The sequence below is a fragment of the Poromitra crassiceps genome (genome assembly GCF_964638095.1).
Source record: "Poromitra crassiceps genome assembly, chromosome: 28".
In the NCBI taxonomy this organism is placed as follows: Eukaryota; Metazoa; Chordata; class Actinopteri; order Beryciformes; family Melamphaidae; genus Poromitra; species Poromitra crassiceps.
This window is the reverse complement of record NC_139651.1, coordinates 19,444,323-19,464,976: the sequence shown is the minus strand read 5'-3', so window position 1 is coordinate 19,464,976 and position 20,654 is coordinate 19,444,323. Positions and strand designations below refer to the sequence as shown.

The following is a 20,654-nucleotide window of genomic DNA, read 5'->3' as shown; positions in this document are numbered from 1 at the left end:
ATGCTGACAGATTCCTGATAGATGTTTAAAATGGCGCAAGCATGTTGGACCCCGGGCGCGATCAGGCAAAGTGTAGCTAGTGTAGGTCGGAACATGTAGTAGACTCGGAGCTGGAGCTGGATACCTATGTCTCGTTTTTCTTCTTCTATCTATTCACCTCACGTTGTTGTTGTTCTCTGCAAGTATTGGAATATTTTCTAAGTGTTTAAATGGCAACCGCGAGGCACTGCCTTGTTCCGTGCTTTGTGGGAATACTCCTCAATGCTTTAACCGGTAAGTGGCACATTATGACCTACCTTCACACAGTAGCATGCTAAGACATCAGAGACATGCTGCTGCAGCAGCCAGGTAGCACGTTTCTTTATGGAGGGCAGCTGGCTCTCAATGTGCCGCAAACAAATAATATGATGCGCCACTGAGCAGGCGAGCGCCCTGAACTTACCCGTGTTCAGGCTATTTCAACCTGCCTATTCTGCCTTTGAGAGTTGAGTTCAGCACCGCTGCATATTTTAATTCTGTGGACGTCGCCTATTGAATTAAAAGTAAAGCAAACACGCCTGGCTATATATATAAATATATAGGCCATATTAGACTAAACATGTGTAAAGTTTCAGTGCTGAGCATCATATATACACTGTGGTATCCCAGCTGGGTGAAGATGCAGACTTGTTTCTGCAGCACGTCAAACTGCATCATGACTTTAATACTCTGTATCACAGTAGCCACGTGTGAGCAAGTCAACACGTCTCCATCGTGTTTGTTCATCATGTTCACTTTCTCTCGTGTTCACAAAATATTAGATTAGATTAGATTAGATTTTATTTGATTTCAAACATGGTAAAAAAACAAAAAAACAAACAAACATAAAGAATAAAATAAATATAGGCAAGAAGTGCCAAACAATCATAGTCAATTAGAATTCACAGCATACAATATACAGCGAATTCACAATCAATTTACATTTGTTTTCATGCCCGAAAAGGAGTAGGAAGAAGTTAATACTTATCAAGTCCTGCCCCCTGTTTTATATCTATAGGCTTAATATGAAAGTATAATTATACTGTAATAACATGTTATACTACTCCTGTAAGATGAACAGAATGCGAAGAATAGTCTATGATAGAATGTCTAAATTGTGTCTAACATTAATCAGTGGACTACTTTGAGCAAGTAATTGATGTATTGTTTTTTTTGTTTTTTTTATAATTAAGAATTTTAATAGGACGAATCAGCGTGACGTCACTTGCCACCCAGAAATGCGGAACCCCGCGGCAGTTATTCGTATGAGTTGTGCCAAACAACAAACGTTACTATCTCAAAAAGTATACATCACATCGCTTATATCTTTGACATTCTGTGTGAGAGCAGAATTAGCTGAAGAGTTTGATGTATAATATATGCATGTCGTGTTAAAGTTGTGTGAACTGTTGCCGTTTTTAAATTGTAAACAGAGTCAGCCGGCTAGAGTCAGACACTCAAGCTCTGCACACAAAGCTCAGGCTCCATAGGGTTCCATTGCCGTTGCCACCCAGTGATACGGTTTGTTTACCAAAATGCTGCTCGGGCTGATCCCTCGTATAGGCTAGTTGAAGCCACACTGAATGTGCATTTGCGCAGAAAATGTTTCATGTGTAAACCAACGGTGTGTTATTTTGAAAGTGATTTTATAATCTAATGCTGCTCTGCCTCACCTGGACTGTATGGTGTGTTTTATTATCAGATTTGTCAGGAAGGCTGCTGATTTAGATCTAGATGATTTAGAATCTAAATCATCTACATTTTAGATGATTTAGAGCCTATATTTACCCACGTTATCATGAGTCACACTCTGAGTTGGCTCTCTGTGATCCAAACTCAGCAGCACCTCCTAATTAGTCCTTTACTAATTAGGACCAATTACTTTGATACTGTTTTATTGAAACCTTGTTAAGCCCCGTGCTATAAGAGTAGCCTATTATGTTATCTGTATGGGTTTATAGTATTGAATAGCTATAATCATAATTTATTGTTACCGTTCTCACATAAAAAAGTCATCCAAAAATACCCTGTTGGCTAATTGTCAAAGTGAGCATTTGATATTTGTTTATGGGATATGGTTTATGGCATACTATCATATACACACAGGGCTTCCTCTCATATCAGGGGACTTTTAAAGCAGGCTGAGTGTGTGATTGGTCAGTGTGGATGGGTAAAATGACAGTGGTTATTGCTGTGAGAATGCGTACAAAGACTGTGGTTATTGCCTGCTGGGGAGAATATTTGTACAGATTAAATGTCATGACTGTCCCTCTCCTCCTTTTCAAATGGTCCTCAGTCCTTTGTTGGCTCTGATAGACAGTTTCTCTCTGTGTGAGGCCCCTTAACTCAAAGGCACCAGATAGTAGGGAGTATTTTGCAAAGCGTAGCGCACACGGACCCTCAAAGGCACCCACTGGAACCATAGAAGGTGCACTACTACGCTGTGGTTCGTACCATGTTCAGCGAGAGGACTGGGGAACAAAAAAAAAACGCCTTTGAGACGGATGTATTCCAATCTACCCATCGCATAAAAAGAAATCAAACACTTTGAAGTGATTCTCTGCGTCAGAGATTAGATTTGGTTTGGATAAAGGCAGTTATTATATCATTTTTAAATGGAGTTGATAAGAGTGGAGCCACAGCAGCATGAGAGAGTATGAGAAGTAAATGCAGATAGATCACACGGGAGATCTTGATATGATTTGCACAAAGTTCTGTCCTGTCATGAAGGACAGTCCAGAGATGGAAAAATGCCTCCTACATGGTAATGTTTCTGAGGAAAACGTTAACCCGTCAGCTGGGCTAATAGTTAAGCTTTACATACGTTGAATGAGTTACAGTTTGTCTTTTAAGTTTTGACAGAAACAGATGTCTAGATTTGCATAGACTACAGAACAGATGTCAAGACTGTCAAAGAAACAGAAGCTGCCATCCTCCGTAGTTTTGCAAAGGCACATACTGGTATACTTGACTTAGCTGGCAGGTACAGTAACTTTTGCAATGATATTCTAATTTATTTTTTAATTGATTAAACACTGGCTTGGAATGACAAGCTGTTAACTCTAAACAAAGTGATGATTAAAAAATACTCTTGAATGTCACATGATATCATCTGCAAAGCTGAAATATCATAATCCAAATCCACTAGTGTTGCTATGAATTTGATTGATCACAGTCAGGACTGGTATATTAAATATACCATGAATATTCCCTTTAAGATTCAATCATGAGAGACCAGAGGGTAGAATTTAACAAGCAAGCTTTATTCACAAATGGCGCGGCGATTAGATCTATGGCATGAAACGGCATGGCAACTAATTCTATGGCATGGCAGCATGGCAACTAGTTCTTTGGCGTAATGACTCCGTGGTAAGATGCCTCTCTTCTTGTGGTGAGAGAGGAGGGCATCTGCTCGGACTAGGATAGAGAATCCCCCAAAAGAAAGAAAGGGAACCCCCCAAAATCACACGTGGACGATCCAACCTGTGCCTCTGTGATGAGCACAGAAGAGTGTTTTAGTTGAGACTTGTTGTCCTGAATGTGTTGTTGTGGCTATAATTGCCTGAGCTGAACAGCACCCTGGTTGAAAGGACTCTCTCCCGAGTACCGAGGTGGTTCACTCATTAATAATTGACTGGGCAGAAGCCGTATTGGAGGCAATGCAAACATCAATGCTGCGTCCATAGCCTTTCCCCTCTGGAAACAGCAGGAATATTGCTTTTCCACGCTCGCACACTGGAGGCTGTATTCAAATAGCACAATAGTCCAGCCTTCCGATAGCGGCTGTCGGCAATAGTTAGTTTATTCTCGTAACTTCAATAGGTGTTTTCTCTCCGTGCCGAAGAGTCTATTTCATCTGAGGTTAATGAGAGAGATTTTCCCCATGTGCATGCTGGGAAACTCTCTTAATTGGCTGTCAGGTGATACGTGAATGCAATTTCATAATACCGTAATTATAAGCTCGGCGGCAACAGTATTTACATACGGGCTGTCACATGATATGATGGCCCAGTCGTGATTTCACTCGCCCGTTATACCCTGACACTGCTGTCTGTAGGAAGCGTGCGGCGGGCTCCGAGATCACGTACAGTCCATGTGTCAGTGGCGTTTCCTCCTGCTAACGACATGCTGGCTGTCAGTAGCTGCTAACTACATGCTGGCTGTCAGTAGCTGCTAACTACATGCTGGCTGTCAGTAGCTGCTAACGACATGCTGGCTGTCAGTAGCTGCTAACTACATGCTGGCTGTCAGTAGCTGCTAACGACATGCTGGCTGTCAGTAGCTGCTAACAACATGCTGGCTGTCAGTAACTGCTAACGACATGCTGGCTGTCAGTAGCTGCTAACTACATGCTGGCTGTCAGTAGCTGCTAACAACATGCTGGCTGTCAGTAGCTGCTAACTACATGCTAGCTGTCAGTAGCTGCTAACTACATGCTGGCTGTCAGTAGCTGCTAACGACATGCTGGCTGTCAGTAGCTGCTAACTACATGCTGGCTGTCAGTAGCTGCTAACTACATGCTGGCTGTCAGTAGCTGCTAACGACATGCTGGCTGTCAGTAGCCACCGTGTGATCCTCACTTTACTGCTAAACCTCGGTGCCAGTTAGCCACACGTCTCTGTGGATCGTAAGCCAGAGCGTGAGCCGCTGTTTAGCCTGGCAGCCTGCTGCTCGCACCCAGAGTAATTCTACATGTGACGGTGTCTTTACCCAGCGTGAGACAAGCCTTAGGAAGTGTGTGTGGGTGCGCGCGCGCGTGTGTGTGTGTGTGTGTGTGTGTGTGTGTGTAAGTCCGGCCACTGGTGTCTCCACCAGCTGTGCCGTCCTGTCCTTGGTGGACTCACTAGCCTTCACAGATGGGTAAAGCATCAGCACATAAAGTCCACAGACAGCAGCTGTCCATCCCCTGGTCCTCACTCTCCTCACCTTCATCCCCTGGTCCTCACTCTCCTCACCTTCATCCCCTGGTCCTCACTCTCCTCACCTTCTCTGTCTAACTCATTATGGCTCCAAGACGGCACAATCCATACAGCAAAGTAGCACCATATTCTGTGTTGCAGCAGTATATCGTATGGCACAAATGCCAAGTATGGTGGTATTTTATCATATAAATTGTCAGGTGCAGCAACATGTATGACAGGTTTTTATGACGGTGTTGGTCAGTCTGTCTGCTTCACAATCGCATTTTGCTGCAGTAAAAATGATTGGAGTGCGATGATGACCAGACTGGAAACCTTATCTTAGATCAAACAGATGGTGACCCAAAAAAATGCCTTTTTGGGGACATAATTTGCAGTTGAAAAAAAAAGTAATAAATCACAATATATTGAAATATCGTTTAAATGGCAATAATATTGTATCATGACTTAAGTATGGTGATAATATCGTATCTAAGAGACAGTATTTATTGCCACTCAAAATGATTCTGTCTGGCAGTTTGAACTTCCATCTTTTATAGAGCTCAACAGTCACATGACACCTCGGTTCTGGAAGACGTTCATATTGTAATAAAGAGAAAATATATGGATATTTATGAGGACAATTGAATGCAGAAGTCATGTACATGTGTAGTGACAAAGTTGACCAACAGTGGACGGACACCCTGTACTCCCTTTTTTCTCTTTATTATCCTACTTTGGCCTGCTGAGCTTTAGTTTCTTGTCCAACTTTGTGATTTGTTTGACCACACCTATATATATATGTTACTCATTGTCATCTGTTCGATGTACACTGACGATGGCTTAAGGCTGAAACGCGTCTGTTTTGACCTTAATAAATAAAAAAACTCAAGATTGACTCTAATTCGAGTGCTGTTGCCTACCTCTGTTTCTGTGATCTCCCTGCAACCTGCACCGATTGAGCTGCTTAAGACCTGGAGTTGTGGGAGCTATTCTCTTGGTGCCTGGAGACTCACCACAGGTCTACCAGTGGTGAAACCATGGTGTGCCTGGAGACTCACCACAGGTCTACCAGTGGTGAAACCATGATGTGCCTGGAGACTCACCACAGGTCTACCAGTGGTGAAACCATGGTGTGCCTGGAGACTCACCACAGGTCTACCAGTGGTGAAACCATGGTGTGCCTGGAGACTCACCACAGGTCTACCAGTGGTGAAACCATGGTGTGCCTGGAGACTCACCACAGGTCTACCAGTGGTGAAACCATGATGTGCCTGGAACCTCACCACAGGTCTACCAGTGGTGAAACCATGATGTGCCTGGAGACTCACCACAGGTCTACCAGTGGTGAAACCATGATGTGCCTGGAACCTCACCACAGGTCTACCAGTGGTGAAACCATGGTGTGCCTGGAGACTCACCACAGGTCTACCAGTGGTGAAACCATGATGTGCCTGGAGACTCACCACAGGTCTACCAGTGGTGAAACCATGGTGTGCCTGGAGACTCACCACAGGTCTACCAGTGGTGAAACCATGGTGTGCCTGGAGACTCACCACAGGTCTACCAGTGGTGAAACCATGGTGTGCCTGGAGACTCACCACAGGTCTACCAGTGGTGAAACCATGATGTGCCTGGAACCTCACCACAGGTCTACCAGTGGTGAAACCATGATGTGCCTGGAGACTCACCACAGGTCTACCAGTGGTGAAACCATGGTGTGCCTGGAGACTCACCACAGGTCTACCAGTGGTGAAACCATGGTGTGCCTGGAGACTCACCACAGGTCTACCAGTGGTGAAACCATGATGTGCCTGGAACCTCACCACAGGTCTACCAGTGGTGAAACCATGATGTGCCTGGAGACTCACCACAGGTCTACCAGTGGTGAAACCATGGTGTGCCTGGAGACTCACCACAGGTCTACCAGTGGTGAAACCATGGTGTGCCTGGAACCTCACCACAGGTCTACCAGTGGTGAAACCATGATGTGCCTGGAGACTCACCACAGGTCTACCAGTGGTGAAACCATGGTGTGCCTGGAGACTCACCACAGGTCTACCAGTGGTGAAACCATGGTGTGCCTGGAGACTCACCACAGGTCTACCAGTGGTGAAACCATGGTGTGCCTGGAGACTCACCACAGGTCTACCAGTGGTGAAACCATGGTGTGCCTGGAACCTCACCACAGGTCTACCAGTGGTGAAACCATGGTGTGCCTGGAGACTCACCACAGGTCTACCAGTGGTGAAACCATGGTGTGCCTGGAACCTCACCACAGGTCTACCAGTGGTGAAACCATGGTGTGCCTGGAGACTCACCACAGGTCTACCAGTGGTGAAACCATGGTGTGCCTGGAACCTCACCACAGGTCTACCAGTGGTGAAACCATGGTGTGCCTGGAGAAGCCACAAGATATCATCCTTGTTTATTTTAAAACATTTTTATTCGATTTCATGGAGCAGTACTACACTACCCACAATTTGCCAATGTAATATCAACATCTTTGATTGGTGGAGCTCTGGCTGTTATCTCTCTGGCTAGGCTATGCAAATGTAGCTCGCAGCATGCTGCATAAAAGGCTAAAACCGCCACTGAGTGACTGAAACTACCATGAACTATTATGAGTCACATTGCTTTCAATGTTATATATCGCTTTGAAATCTGTTCCCTTGTTTGTTCACTGAAATGCACCTATCTACCATAACGTTAGCCATTGAGCTAATAGTCGAATGGCGTCCGCTCAGACCGCTGGTCCCGCCCACTGCTGCTCAGAGTGCTCTCCCATTGGCTGAAATGCTCTGTCGCTCAATCATCCCCTAATCTGATTGGCCAGAAATGCCGGAATAGATTATGGGTAGTAGTATGGTATGAGTAGTTTCTTCACTCTTACGATATATGTACACAGTCTTGTACCCAGCACTTTTTTTTTCATTTTTCAATGTTTTTTCAACTCTGAATCAAATGTTTTATCATCATGATTCTCTGGAAGGCCAGTTGGCTTGTTGTTCCCAAGCTTAACAAACTTTAGATAAGGATTCTTCAAAACGTGATTGAGAAAAATGAACGGGTAAAAACTGTAGCGGAACCCGAGGTGACGTCATGACGGTTGAGCTCGATACAGACCTCACAAACTCATTGATCCATTAACCCATTGATACCTGATGCAGCATTTGTGTGTGTATCCCTTTAAAGGGATACACACACAAATTAGGGATATACACGCAAATGCTGCATCAGGTATCAATGCGCAAAGCCAAAGCCAAGAACTTTCCAGACAGTTGTTCTCAGCAGCAGAAGAAAATGTAGTCATTGCAATTTAAGTAAGTATAATTAATTATTCATCAATAAAGCTATTTACTGTAATAAACTCCAAATCAATGACCTCCTCACACAGCGTGCAGGCTGCTTGTAACCACAGGCGTTGAACACTGAACTGTTCTTATCCGTTCCCCTGCCAGGCTTCATAATATTGATGACATCTTGTGACAGGTTGGAAAGCTGAGCACAGGAGAAAGGCAGCACTATTATAGAGAGGCAAAGTGATCTACTTCCTGCTTCAGCACTGTACCAGAGATTTTCATCCGCCATTTATTTTCCCATAGACATTTTGTAAAATGCTTATAAAAATAGTTTTACTGCTTCAAACCAAACGTTCAGCTAATGCTGTAATCGGGAGGTACCATAGAACATTTCACTCGGACCGAAACTTAGTAAAAAATAAAATAAAAAATAAATAAAGAGAAAAATATTTTCTTCAAAAAAGCATAACGTTTTGGCCCGAGTGAAATGTTATGCGATCTCTCCTGTTTCTAAATATACCTGAACCATTTGGTTTGAACTATTTTTATAAGCATTTTACGAAATGTCTATGGGAAAATAAATGGTGGATGAAAATCTCTGGTACAGTGCTGAAGCAGGAAGCGACGTTCCACTTTGGCTCTCTATTCTGCAGGGGGCAGAACATTCTACAGGCTGGTGCCTCAAATAAGGATATAGTTGAACACTTTTGTATGCGACTGTATCTCCTCGTATTTGTCCAGAGGCATCTTGTATGGGCTATAACAGAGGATTTGAGTCTTCTCCGTGTTTAGCTGCTCACATGAAGTGGGACTGAGTGTTCCTGCAGGCTCTCTGTGGTCTCTGTGATCCTCCTGTGTGGAGACATGTGAGCCTGGCTGGACCAAAGGAGAGCTGGAGATCTGTGGCCTGCCGGCACCGTTCAGGACAGCCAGCTAAGGGTTAAATATTTCTCCAGTAGCGCCGCTAACCCCCACCTTGTTTTTCACAAGTGCTGCTAGCACTGATGTCTCTATGGTCCCATGGCCGTGACATAGCAGGCTGATGTCTCTATGGTCCCATGGCCGTGACATAGCAGGCTGATGTCTCTATGGTCCCATGGCCGTGACATAGCAGGCTGATGTCTCTATGGTCCCATGGCCGTGACATAGCAGGCTGATGTCTCTATGGTCCCATGGCCGTGACATAGCATGCTGATGTCTCTATGGTCCCATGGCCGTGACATAGCAGGCTGATGTCTCTATGGTCCCATGGCCGTGACATAGCAGGCTGATGTCTCTATGGTCCCATGGCCATGACATAGCAGGCTTGTTGAGTGAAAACGGGGGGAGGAGAGGAGGGGGGGACACACTCAAAGAAAGGAGAAGGAACAAGCGGAGAGGTGGAGGAAACTTCTCCTTCTCTGCGTTTCTCTGTGTGATCTCCATGGACCAGCACACCGTGGCATTCCTGCTCTCTCTGCACCTCAGGGGGAGTTTTTCCTGGGCAGGAATTTGAGGGATGACGCCGGAGGTTCTCTGTTTTGACCCCTGTGCTGCTGCGACCTCCTCCCCCCCTCCCAGCCCCCAAACCCCCCCTCCCACCAGATTCCAGGGCCCGGGGCCGAGGCTGGTAGTGCTTAGTCTATCAGCGGCTGAAACATGATACCAGGAGAGCCCTGCTAAGCTCCTCTTTTATAGTCCCAAGTCAGGTCAGCCTGTTTACATCCTCTATTTATTGTTCTCAAAACTGCCCTGCTATAAACCCCAAAATGCACAAATATGGAACTTCTCATCATGCTATTGTAACTTGTGGAGCAGAACACAAACAAATATGATTGGCCGTGGATAATTATGTTTTGTGCCTATGGGTAAGTGAGAGTGGAGAAGAAAGAGAGACACTGCTGAGAGAGAGAGAGAGAGAGAGAGAGCGTTACATGCGTGCCTCTCATTTACTGGGTCTCCTTTTAGTCTTGCGTGCAGGCCTAAGTCTAGACCAGGTAGTCTATTAACCTTGTTGCTGTGTCAGGTTCTGGCTGAGCAGCCCAGAGAGCCAAGGTGAGTTTACTCATTGAGCCGCTGCTGTGCTCTGTGCCTTCATCTTCTCCCTCCCTCCATACACAAACTGCAGCAGATCAGATCAGAGTGAAGGATCTGTCTGGTGTGGAGATAGCAGATGATTGTTTCAACGATCTCTCCATTGCCGTTAAAAAAGACTAAAAAAGAGCAATAGTTAATTTGGAGGTTTTTTGGCACGTTGGCCTCCATGAAAAAAGCAGAATATAAACAAACCAAGATGGGATGGAGGCATGGACCTGGGACCAGTTTAGATTATAGTGTTGGGATTTTTACTTCTCATTAGCCTCATTTCAACAAGGCCAAGAAAATAGCCTGAAAACTTACATTTAACACATTCCTGATTCCTACACATATTCAATAACATGTTCCTGAACATATTCAATAACATGTTCCTGAACATATTCAATAACATGTTCCTGAACATATTCAATAACATGTTCCTGAACATATTCAATAACATGTTCCTGAACATATTCAATAACATGTTCCTGAACATATTCAAGAACAGATTAACAAATTTACCACGAGAGGAAGGGGGTTGTGGGCACATTTACCACTGGTACAGGGTTGTGGCACGAGGCGAAGCCGAGTGCTATAAACCCTGTACCAGTCGTAAATGTGCCCACAACCCCCGACCTCGAGTGGTAAATTTGTTTTCTACAACAGCTACCAAATAATATAAAAAATACACAATTGTAACATCCAATTCATTTATTTATAATCATTACTGGTTTCAGAATACATTTATCCTTCCGCCACAGAATATAGTTCCATACACAAGATCAATGATTGCACTAAACATTTAGTTGCCTTTGAGCCAAAAAACAACTAACCTATTCCTTAACGGGATTCACAGTTATTGATACATTGCCTGTAAAAGTACAGTTATTTAAACAGTTATCTAAAGCAGCCCGTTTTGGTGGTGGTGTGTTGATATCTGGTGACGGCAGAGGGCGTTTGTTTGTTTGACAGTCCCAGGTTCGGGGTCCGGGCGCTAGTCCGACCTCCCGCTAGTCCGAACTCGTGACAACTCAAGCTCAGCCAGTTCTCTCTCCCCAATTTCACCATGTCGTTCTTTGTTCACTTCACCTTCATCTTCATCTAACCACTGCTCAAAACTCAATCCACCCAGTAAATCAAACGTTACTACGAAATCGGACATTTCCTTGTTAGAGATTGGCCATTTCCTTGTTAGAGATTTGCAGACTGACAGGCTAACAGTGGGCGGAGTCAGCACAGGGAGCGGAGTCAGCATCAGGGAGCGGAGTGTTACTGCGGTTGGAGCCGAACTGTAGATTGTTGGCCTATTTACCACTGTTGCTAGCCAATCAGAATCCAGTATTCACTCATGCTGTTGTAGAATCCCGCTTTTAAGATCATAAAGCAGTCGTTGGTCTGTTGTCACGTTGCATTTCTAATAGTTGGTTAAGTTTCCACTAAAAATTTGTATTTAAAAATAAAAGTAGATCATGTCTCTCCAAAAAAGGAAATGGTATTCCTCCGCTGGAGAGAAGGAAAATAGTCCGCCTATCAATAAAAATGCTATTTGGTGAAATTATGTTCTAACATGTTGGATGCAGAGTCCTGCATCTGTTGTTAAAGCTGTTCACTAACATGTTCCTGTAAATGTAAGTTTTCATGCTATTTTCATCACATAATTCAAATCAACAGGAAGTAAAAATCTGATGCTACAAACTCGTCCCGCTGCATCCGATCTATTTAGATCTGCTTTTCTTGGTGCTCAACTGCCTCAAATAACCTCCATGTTCAAAGCAAGTGGAGTAATCGTTTGACAGTCAGCTCACTTGTGACTTCCGGACAGTGTTTGACTGTTCGGTCTAGCTGTTAGATTTATATCTACTACTTTACCCTGCGGTGTCATGTCAGCGGCCTTCAGGTTGTAACAAGTCACAGACACCTGCAGAAATGCCCATTTTTATGGCTGTCGGTGGAAGCAGATTTGAAGGAGAAAATGACATAATGGCTGTCTTGTCTTCTTCTTCCTCCTCCTGTGTTTTGATGCTTGACCTTGCAGGTGATTACAGGGTATAAGGAGGACTCTTATGGCAGGGCTCGGCAGGCCGTGCACCGGCTTCTAATGGGAGGATGAGACGAGGGGGCTTTCTTTGAGCGTGAGCTTGTCAGGAGCTCCACATGGATTGACAGCAGAGCTCCTGACTTGTCTGCTGTGCTGGAAGTGGAAAATGAGTCTGACAGGCAGTGTGGGAGGATCATCTGATCTGAGAGAGACCTCATGTGAGCTGGGCTTTGCTTTGGGATTCCTCCAGGCACATGTAAACACGCCAGTCTACACGCAAGCACTTTGTCTGGGATCACAATGACAAAGTTGCAGCCACTCTCCACTTAACACATTCAGTGCCACAGCGCTTCAGTAAAATTGTCTGGAGCCTGTGCCAGATTCACTTCCATTCAGTTGAAAACAGCTATAGAATTTTTTCTATTATGGCTATATTAACAGGGCTGGACTTTAATGAAACATTGAACACTCCTGCTTCTTCCAAAGAAGAAATTTTGTTTCTAGACACTTCCATTATGAAATTACAGCCTCTCAAAAAAGTGCACTTTCAAGGGTTTTCTGTCGTTTTTTTTTTCTTTCCAAGATATAGCCCCTTTTATGAATACCTTTTGCACTCTAATTTCGAGCACATTCACTGACTCTGGCTGGTGTTTTCTGATGTGGTGGCGTGTGGTGTGGTTTCTGTGCAGCCACACACCCCTCTCCCCCCCCCCCCCCCCCCCCCCCTCTCCACCTCTGAGCTGCGGGCTCCTCCCACACGCACAGAGTTTGCTTTCTCGACTCCGTTTTTGCCCCACAGATCCCAGCTTTGCTGCGCGCATCATTTCCTTGATGGGCATCAAGGAAATGATGCGCGCTGGCAAACGCGACTGAACGAAAAGGCTTGGCCCGTTCGGCTTCGGATGCTGGCTTTCTAGGAAATCGTGTGGAGATAGATAGAAGCATAAGAGCTCAGTTGTGAGCGCGGATGCAGCCGAGCCCACTCTCGCTGTAGACGGAGCAATATATACGGCTCTGGCAGAAAGCATGCATCGGTTTCCACGGCTTTCTCCGCTGTCTCCTGTACAAAGTAAAGGATCTGAGGTGGGTGGAGCAGCTCCTGTGACGATGTTTAAGGTGGCGCCGTGTGATCCCTTGAAGGGATTCATGCTCACTGGCTGGGTACGACCTTAAACAGCAGAATTATGGAATAATATGAATTATGATTTTAGGACGTCCACAGACGTCCTTGGCACTGAACGTTACTTTTTTTTAGGACGTGCACAGACGTCCTTGGCACTGAATGTGTTAAAGGGGCACTCCACCGAAAAACAATGCTGATTTATTTTGCACATAATCTCACACATATCTGAAAATTGTAAACAGTTTTGCAGACATTCATTTTGTTTGACAGTTATTGAGAGTTGATTTGAGTTAAGGTGTGGACCAGTGATGTCATTTGTGCATGAATGACATCACTGGTCCACACCTTAACTCAAATCAACTCTCAATAACTGTCAAACGAAATGAATGTCTGCAAAACTATTTAAATTTTTTGAACATGTGTGAGATTATGTCAAAAATAATTTGGCATTGAAAATCGGCGGAGTGTTCCTTTAACTTGTATTGCACATAAAAGGCAGTGCGTGTGCATGCATGCGTGTGTGTGCGTGTGCGTGTGTGTGTGTGTGTGTGCGTGTGTGTGTGTGTGTGTGTGTGTGTGTGTGCATGCATGTGCGTGTGCGTGTGTGTGTGCGTGCGTGTGCGTGCGTGTGTGTGTGTGTGTGTGTATACGTACAAAAGTGCACGTGCCCTGGCTAATCCACAGACTATGAATTCCCTCATGAGAATAGCCTTCAGCTAGCTCAGTCCAAGGTTTTTATATTTATGAGCGATGAAAAGGCTGCTGAGTTGTTCTGTAACCTAAGGAGCATTCTGCACAGCTGATACTGTATGGATATCATTATTCAGGCTGCAACTACCCGAACAGAGAACATCGTTCATTCAAATTGAATGGAACATATCTTCAGTCTCTTATAGGGGAAACTCTGTTCGCTACACGCTCTCTGGTTTGATCACTAGCATTATCCCAGCAGTAATGCCACGCCCCCTGTATGACCTAGACATGTGACGAAGTGGGCGTGGCACCAACACGGTTGTTGACGCGGGAGCACTTACCAGAGCTGCATGTAGTAAAGTGCTCCCACAGTGCGCCCACATTTCCTCTTCTGTTTGAAATGCATTGGAACAGTATACTGTAGTGACTGTGTCTGTCTGCGGTGTCATATGTATGAATTTAGAAGTATTCAAATATTAATATGAATTTATGAAGTCTTAAAATATGAAATTATTTTAACTATTAACTCATTGAGTGCCAGCCACTTTTGGAGAACGGACGCTCCCAGTGCCAGAGTTTCAAAGCGTTTTCAGTGATTTCTCGAGGCCCACAGAATATTGTGTGATATTACTATGTAAACACCGAACATGCACAAAGAACGAGGAGACTCTATTGTATCATCAGCAAAAAAAAGTTTATTGATACCATTTTCCGTTCTTTAGTTATGAGCCGGAGAAGATAGGTTGTTTTGAGCAAAAACAGGCGTTTCAAATTAGAAGCTGAGATATTCCGCCTTTTGTGAAATGAAGCATTTCAAGCACATTCACTGATTCTGAAGCTAATATTTTCTGATGTAGTGACGTGGTGTAGTTGTGTGGTGCCCTGCGTGCCCCACCCCCCTCTCCCCCCCTCAGCTGCAAACTCCTCCCCACACTAACACACAGCCTCACGCACCCAGGTCTATTTTCGGAGCGCTCCGTTTTTGTGCGCCGGCTCCCAGCGTGACACGGAAAAGCCAAACCGGACTGCTGAGAATGGTTTGGCCCTTCGGCGTCGGGTGCTGCTTTTCTGGTGGCTAATCGTGTGGAGAAACTATACAGCAGAGACAGAGAGGCTCAGTTGTGGGCGCGGATTGACTGCTGTTCGCAGCCAACGTCAGCTCCAGCCAGAGCAATCTATATGGCTCTGGCTGCAGCATGAGCGGTTTCTCTTTCATCACGGGGCTTTTTCCTGCTGTTTTCCTGACCTTTCTCTAATCTGGAGAGCACTGTCGCCACCTAATGGGTCCGTAAAATAGGTTATACACCTTCAATAGCTACAATATTTGTACAGGAGATGCATGAGGCTTTGATCCACGTCCCACCGTCAAAAAACGCATTTGACGTCGATCGACGTCATTGGCACTCAATGAGTTAAAGACGTAGTACGCTTTGACACTATGTTATCAAAAATGTATCAGGCTGATGATTTTGTCCAGCATGAGTTGGTAATTGGAATATAAATGACTGTATATCTATACGAGAGCAGGGAGGCGTTTACTAATATGTGTATCTCAGTCAGTTAAAGAGCACTGCACTGAAAGTCAGAAATGCTGCTCCTTAGTCCAATTCGTGGCAACGTGCAATAGGGGGAAGGCCCAGAATGAACACTGAATGACTGATTACTTTATTTTTATTATCAGGGTCTTGTTTACAATTTTCTTTATATGATGTCCTTGTTGTCCTTGTTGTCCTTGTTGTCCTTGTTGTCCTTGTTGTCCTTGTCTCTGTTTATTGACTGTTTTTATTCCCTTTTTAACCTTTTACGCTGCAGAGGATGATGCACTTCAATTTCATTGTTGTGGAAATGACAATGACAATAAAGGATCTTGAATGTTGAAATGTGTTTTTCTTCTGGTTCCTCCAGTTAGATGTTTGATCTTCACTGTGCAGAACCATGTCTGTGCAGTTTGATCCTAGAAGACTGTTTCCACATTCCACAATCGTCTGCGGAAAGTGGAAAGTTAATCTGTGCTCACTGAAAAAGCAAATTTCAACGAGCATGCCATGATTCGTGACATCACGAATACTGGAGCCAATCCCTGTCCAGTTGTTAAAGCCCTTGTTTGTATGCTTTGATCTGATGGGCTGGTTATGTTCTAGATATCCCTGATTGGTTGCTTTGGAATGTTTAATGAGGCAGAAGAAGAGGAAGTTATTTTAAGGATTTTAAAAAGAGAATGTAACTTTTTTGTGTATTTGATATCCATCTTAAAACATGACTTTAGAGGCTCTTTAACTACAGTTGTATCATGCTTAATGACATCTTTGTGTCTGTGTCCCCCTGTAGGTGTGACGTGCGAAGCGGAGCTCTCCTTCACCCTGGAACCCAGTGACATCATCGCGGTGCAGCAGCAGCCGCTCATGCTCCACTGTCAGGTGGACGGCATCCCACCAATCACCACGCAGTGGAGGCGGAGCGGTCTGCTGCTGACCCAGGACCGCCACCGTACCACCTTCATCAACGGCTCGCTCCTGATCGCTCGCTTCCAGAGGACCAAACCCAACGGCTCGTCGGACGAGGGCGACTACGAGTGCGTGGCGGAGAACTCTTTCGGGCTGGTGGTGAGCCGCAAGGCCCGCGTCCAGGCAGCCAGTGAGTGTCTCTTTTCTTTCTTCTCTTAAGCTGCATTCCTTTATGCTCGGCGGCGGGAAGTGGCACGTGGGAAACACGTCATCTCCCAGCTACGTGCGTTCGAGCTTCAAGTGGCAAAAGCAAGGATGCTAATAGCATCAGCTATTAGACAGCTAACAGCTAATAACAACATTAACGTTGAATTGTAGGCTATGGGTTTAACCAACTACTGTATTGGTATTAAGGATGGGACCGATCCGATCCAATATCTGTATCGGGTGCCGATATTGGCATTAATTCACGAATCGGATCGGATCGGAAATTGATTATTATTATTATTATTTTTTTTTCAATTCTCCAGCGCGGGCCGCACAGGGGGTGCTGGCCGTAATTTGCCCATGTATAATAGTATCCTTCTTTGCCTTGTATATTTTCTTAATTTTGTCTGCTTTTTGCAAGGTATATAAAAAAAAATCTTTAATTGGCCAAATCTTTGCCTATACTGTATATTCAAGAAAAATATTGGTATCGGCATAATATCAGTATCGACAGATATCCAAATTCAGGTATCGGAATCGGATCGGAAGTGAAAAAATGTGGATCGGTGCATCTCTAATTGGTATGTTGATTGGCCTGACATGCTTTTTTTCCACCATATACTGTATATGATGTGGCCATGTTGAAATGACGTCAAATGACGAGCTGGGAGCAGCTAGGGTTTGAGAAATCATACCCAAGTTTGCGAGTAGGAACGCAAACTCGTTTTATTTGATTTGATTTTGAATTTTTCTGTTTTTTTGTAGGAAGTGTGAATTTGCTAGCCTGGGTAAACCAGCCTCCACATGACCTCTATCAGTCACAAAGAAACGTACGTTACAGGCAGAGTCTGTGACGTACGTTGAAGGCTGGTTCACCCAGGCTAGGAAGGAACCTCTGAGTTATAATCGAATGCAGTGTTTTCAACTGCCGTATCTGTTCTTCAGAGGGCAGGAAAAGGCTGCTGCAAGTTTGATTCAATGAACTGTGGAGTCGTTTGGATATTTTCATCTCTTTCTTGGGGTGTGATGAACCTTCTGATGCTCATCAGTCTTGCTATCCTCTGGAAGTGAACATTGACCAGCTTAGTTACAGTGCAGATCACCTTGAAGACGTGGTGGCTCAGCTCACTTCCTGGTTTCAGCACCACAGTACATCTTCTGTGCTCTTGATGTTTGCTAAACATCACTTATTTGAAGTCACTCTAATTATACCACGTTAACTTCTCAGTGTTGCTGCCATGTTGACTTGAAAGAGGCAACCTCCCTCTGTCTGTGCTCGATCTCTCTCTCTCTCTCTCTCTCTCTCTCTCTCTCTCTCTCTCTCTCTCATTCTCTCTCTCTGTCTGTGCTGGATCTCTCTCTCTCTCTGTCTGTGCTCGATCTCTCTCTCTCTCTCTGTCTGTGTCTGTTTATCTCTCTCTCTCTCTCTCTGTCTGTGCTCGATCTCTCTCTCTCTCTCTCTGTCTGTGCTCGATCTCTCTCTCTCTCTCTGCCTGTGCTCGATCTCTCATCTGTCTCTGTCTGTCTCTCTCTCTCTCTCTCTCTCTCTCTCTCTCTGTATCTCTCTATCTCTATCTCTCTCTCTCTCTCTCTCTCTCTCTGTATCTCTCTCTCTGTCTGTCTCTCTGTCTCTCTCTCTCTCTCTATCTCTGTCTCTCTCTCTCTCTCTATCTCTCTCTCTGTCTCTCTGTCTCTCTGTCTGTCTCTCTCTCTCTCTCTCTCTCTCTCTCTCTCTCTGTATCTCTCTATCTCTATCTCTCTCTCTCTCTCTCTGTCTCTCTCTCTCTCTCTATCTCTCTCTCTGTCTCTCTGTCTCTCTGTCTGTCTCTCTCTCTCTCTCTCTCTCTCTCTCTGTATCTCTCTATCTCTATATCTCTCTCTCTCTCTATCTCTCTCTCTCTCTCTCTCTCTCTGTCACACATACGTGACTCAGCTTCAACTGAAACAGCAAACCAGGCGTTCTCCTGTGCACATGGCTGAGATGATTCAGTGCTGTAATATAGTGTGCTGAACAGAGAGACCTGCTCATAATGTTCTGTAACACAGAGACACACAAAGGCTGGTAGAAGCCTGTTGCTTGCTGGCCTGTGTGGAGACAACATGCTGCTGTGCTGTTGTGTTGAGGAGGTTAGTCTCACTGGCTGGAGAGAGAAGTTACTGCAGTAATTGATTAATCGTTTAGACTAATTTATAAGAAACAAAATGTGTCTTTAATCTTCTATGACAGTAAGGGTGCTTTCACACTTGGGGACCCGGGACCTTTTCCAAACACACTTGTCCCCAAATTGAGCCCAGGTGTGGTTCGTTTCATGAGTGTGAACGTTGCGTCCCGTGCCCATGTGCGGAACAGCGTCCCGTGACATTGTCCACTTGAGAAGGTGGTCTGGGGAACGCTTGGGCGAATGTGAACGCCAACCGTACCGAACCACACAGACAACACACGGCCGAGGATACGCTCCAGGCGTAGTTGATGACGCAAGTGTACTCTGCAAGTCTTCCGTTCCCGATCGTGCCCGGGCGTGGAACAGAACGAAAGCAATCATTCTCAGTGAGAAAGAAAGTGGACTGTTGGTCAAGACCAGAGCCATATAGATAGAAGAGTCCCGACATCTCCATTCACTCCAATGGACCAGTTTTTTTCCAGGAAGTAAGGTCCTGGAACTCTTGAGTAAAAAAAGCAGCACTGTCGAGTTGCAGCAAAATAGACAGTTTGTGTTGTACATGGAAAGGGTTTTTCATCCCTTGAATCAAATTGTACATTATCAGCTTTATTTTAGCATGCAAAAGTAGCGCGAGACCCATTCCTGGCTGTTCATTGGCTAATGAGTCTCGCATTTTGGTCCTCCGCTGACACCACTCTCTCTCTAGAGGACATTAGTCAAGACAACAGAAGAGAGAGAATTTGAGGATATTTTGGGCTTTGGGGAAAAAGCGGTTGACATTTTTCACCATTTTGTGACATTTTATAGACTAAACGTAAACGACGAATCAATTAGTCGCGAAAATAACCGTCAGATTAATCGATAATGAAAATGACCATTAGTTGTAGCCCTATTTTCAACAATACTACAGCAGCTGCTTGCAAGGTAGCACAACACAGTAGCAGGTATCTCATGGCTTCTGGTTGGATAAATGAAGCTACCTTCCAGCCAATACTTACTGTGTGTCTCAGGAGGAAGCTGAATTTGAGCATATACTTAACACTTTAATTCTATAGAAGTAGGCCTATATAGGCGCCTATAAGCACATTCCATTTCAAGCTGTTGCTTTGCCTTACAAATTCATTTTAGGATCTGTTCATTTATTCAACAAATTCATCTTTTTGAATTAAGAACGTGACCAATTTCAAAATGATGCAACTCAAATGCAATTTCTGCAGAGCGCCTGTTTCTTTCTGTTCAAAATGTTCTGAGGTAAAAAGTGAAGGTGGAATGTGATGTGAAATATTGATTGAAAGGGACTGAAAGATGACTGCGGGTCACATTGGGACCTCTTGACCTTTGGGGTGAGTGAAGTGGTCTGGGGAGGGTGTTGAAGGAGTCGAGGCTGCTGCACTAATGAAACCATCCTCCATCCTGGCAGTGAAGACAGCAGACGCCATCAGGCCTGGCCTGGAAATATCCCCCCCGAGACTCTTCAAAGTGTCTCGTAGGATACAAACTGTGGGATTGTTCCCACATCGCCCATCTTCACACCAGCGTCTTCGTCCGTGTTTGGGAAGAATTGCCACAAAGCAGCGACGTCCTCCTTATTTCTCCACGCCGTTACTTTGAGCTCCGTTTCTCCTGGCTGTCACACATGGAGAGAATGCCCCTAGGGGTTCTAAAAGGCAAATCAATGGCTCTCTGATAGCACCTTCAGATGTGCTGTTTGACT

General features: G+C 44.8%; 1 protein-coding gene across 1 annotated transcript in view; it reads left to right on the top strand.

Annotated features, from left to right (window-relative positions):
• Positions 1 to 209: 209 nt before the first annotated feature.
• igdcc3 (immunoglobulin superfamily, DCC subclass, member 3) overlaps positions 210 to 20,654 on the top strand; it is a gene marked incomplete at both ends in the record, with an annotated part of 115,381 nt that continues 94,936 nt past the window's right edge. Inside the window, 2 exons of the mRNA XM_083662323.1 lie at positions 210 to 273; positions 16,456 to 16,761. Coding sequence (XP_083518449.1) covers positions 210 to 273; positions 16,456 to 16,761 — 370 coding nt within the window. The remainder of the gene's footprint in view (positions 274 to 16,455; positions 16,762 to 20,654) is intronic.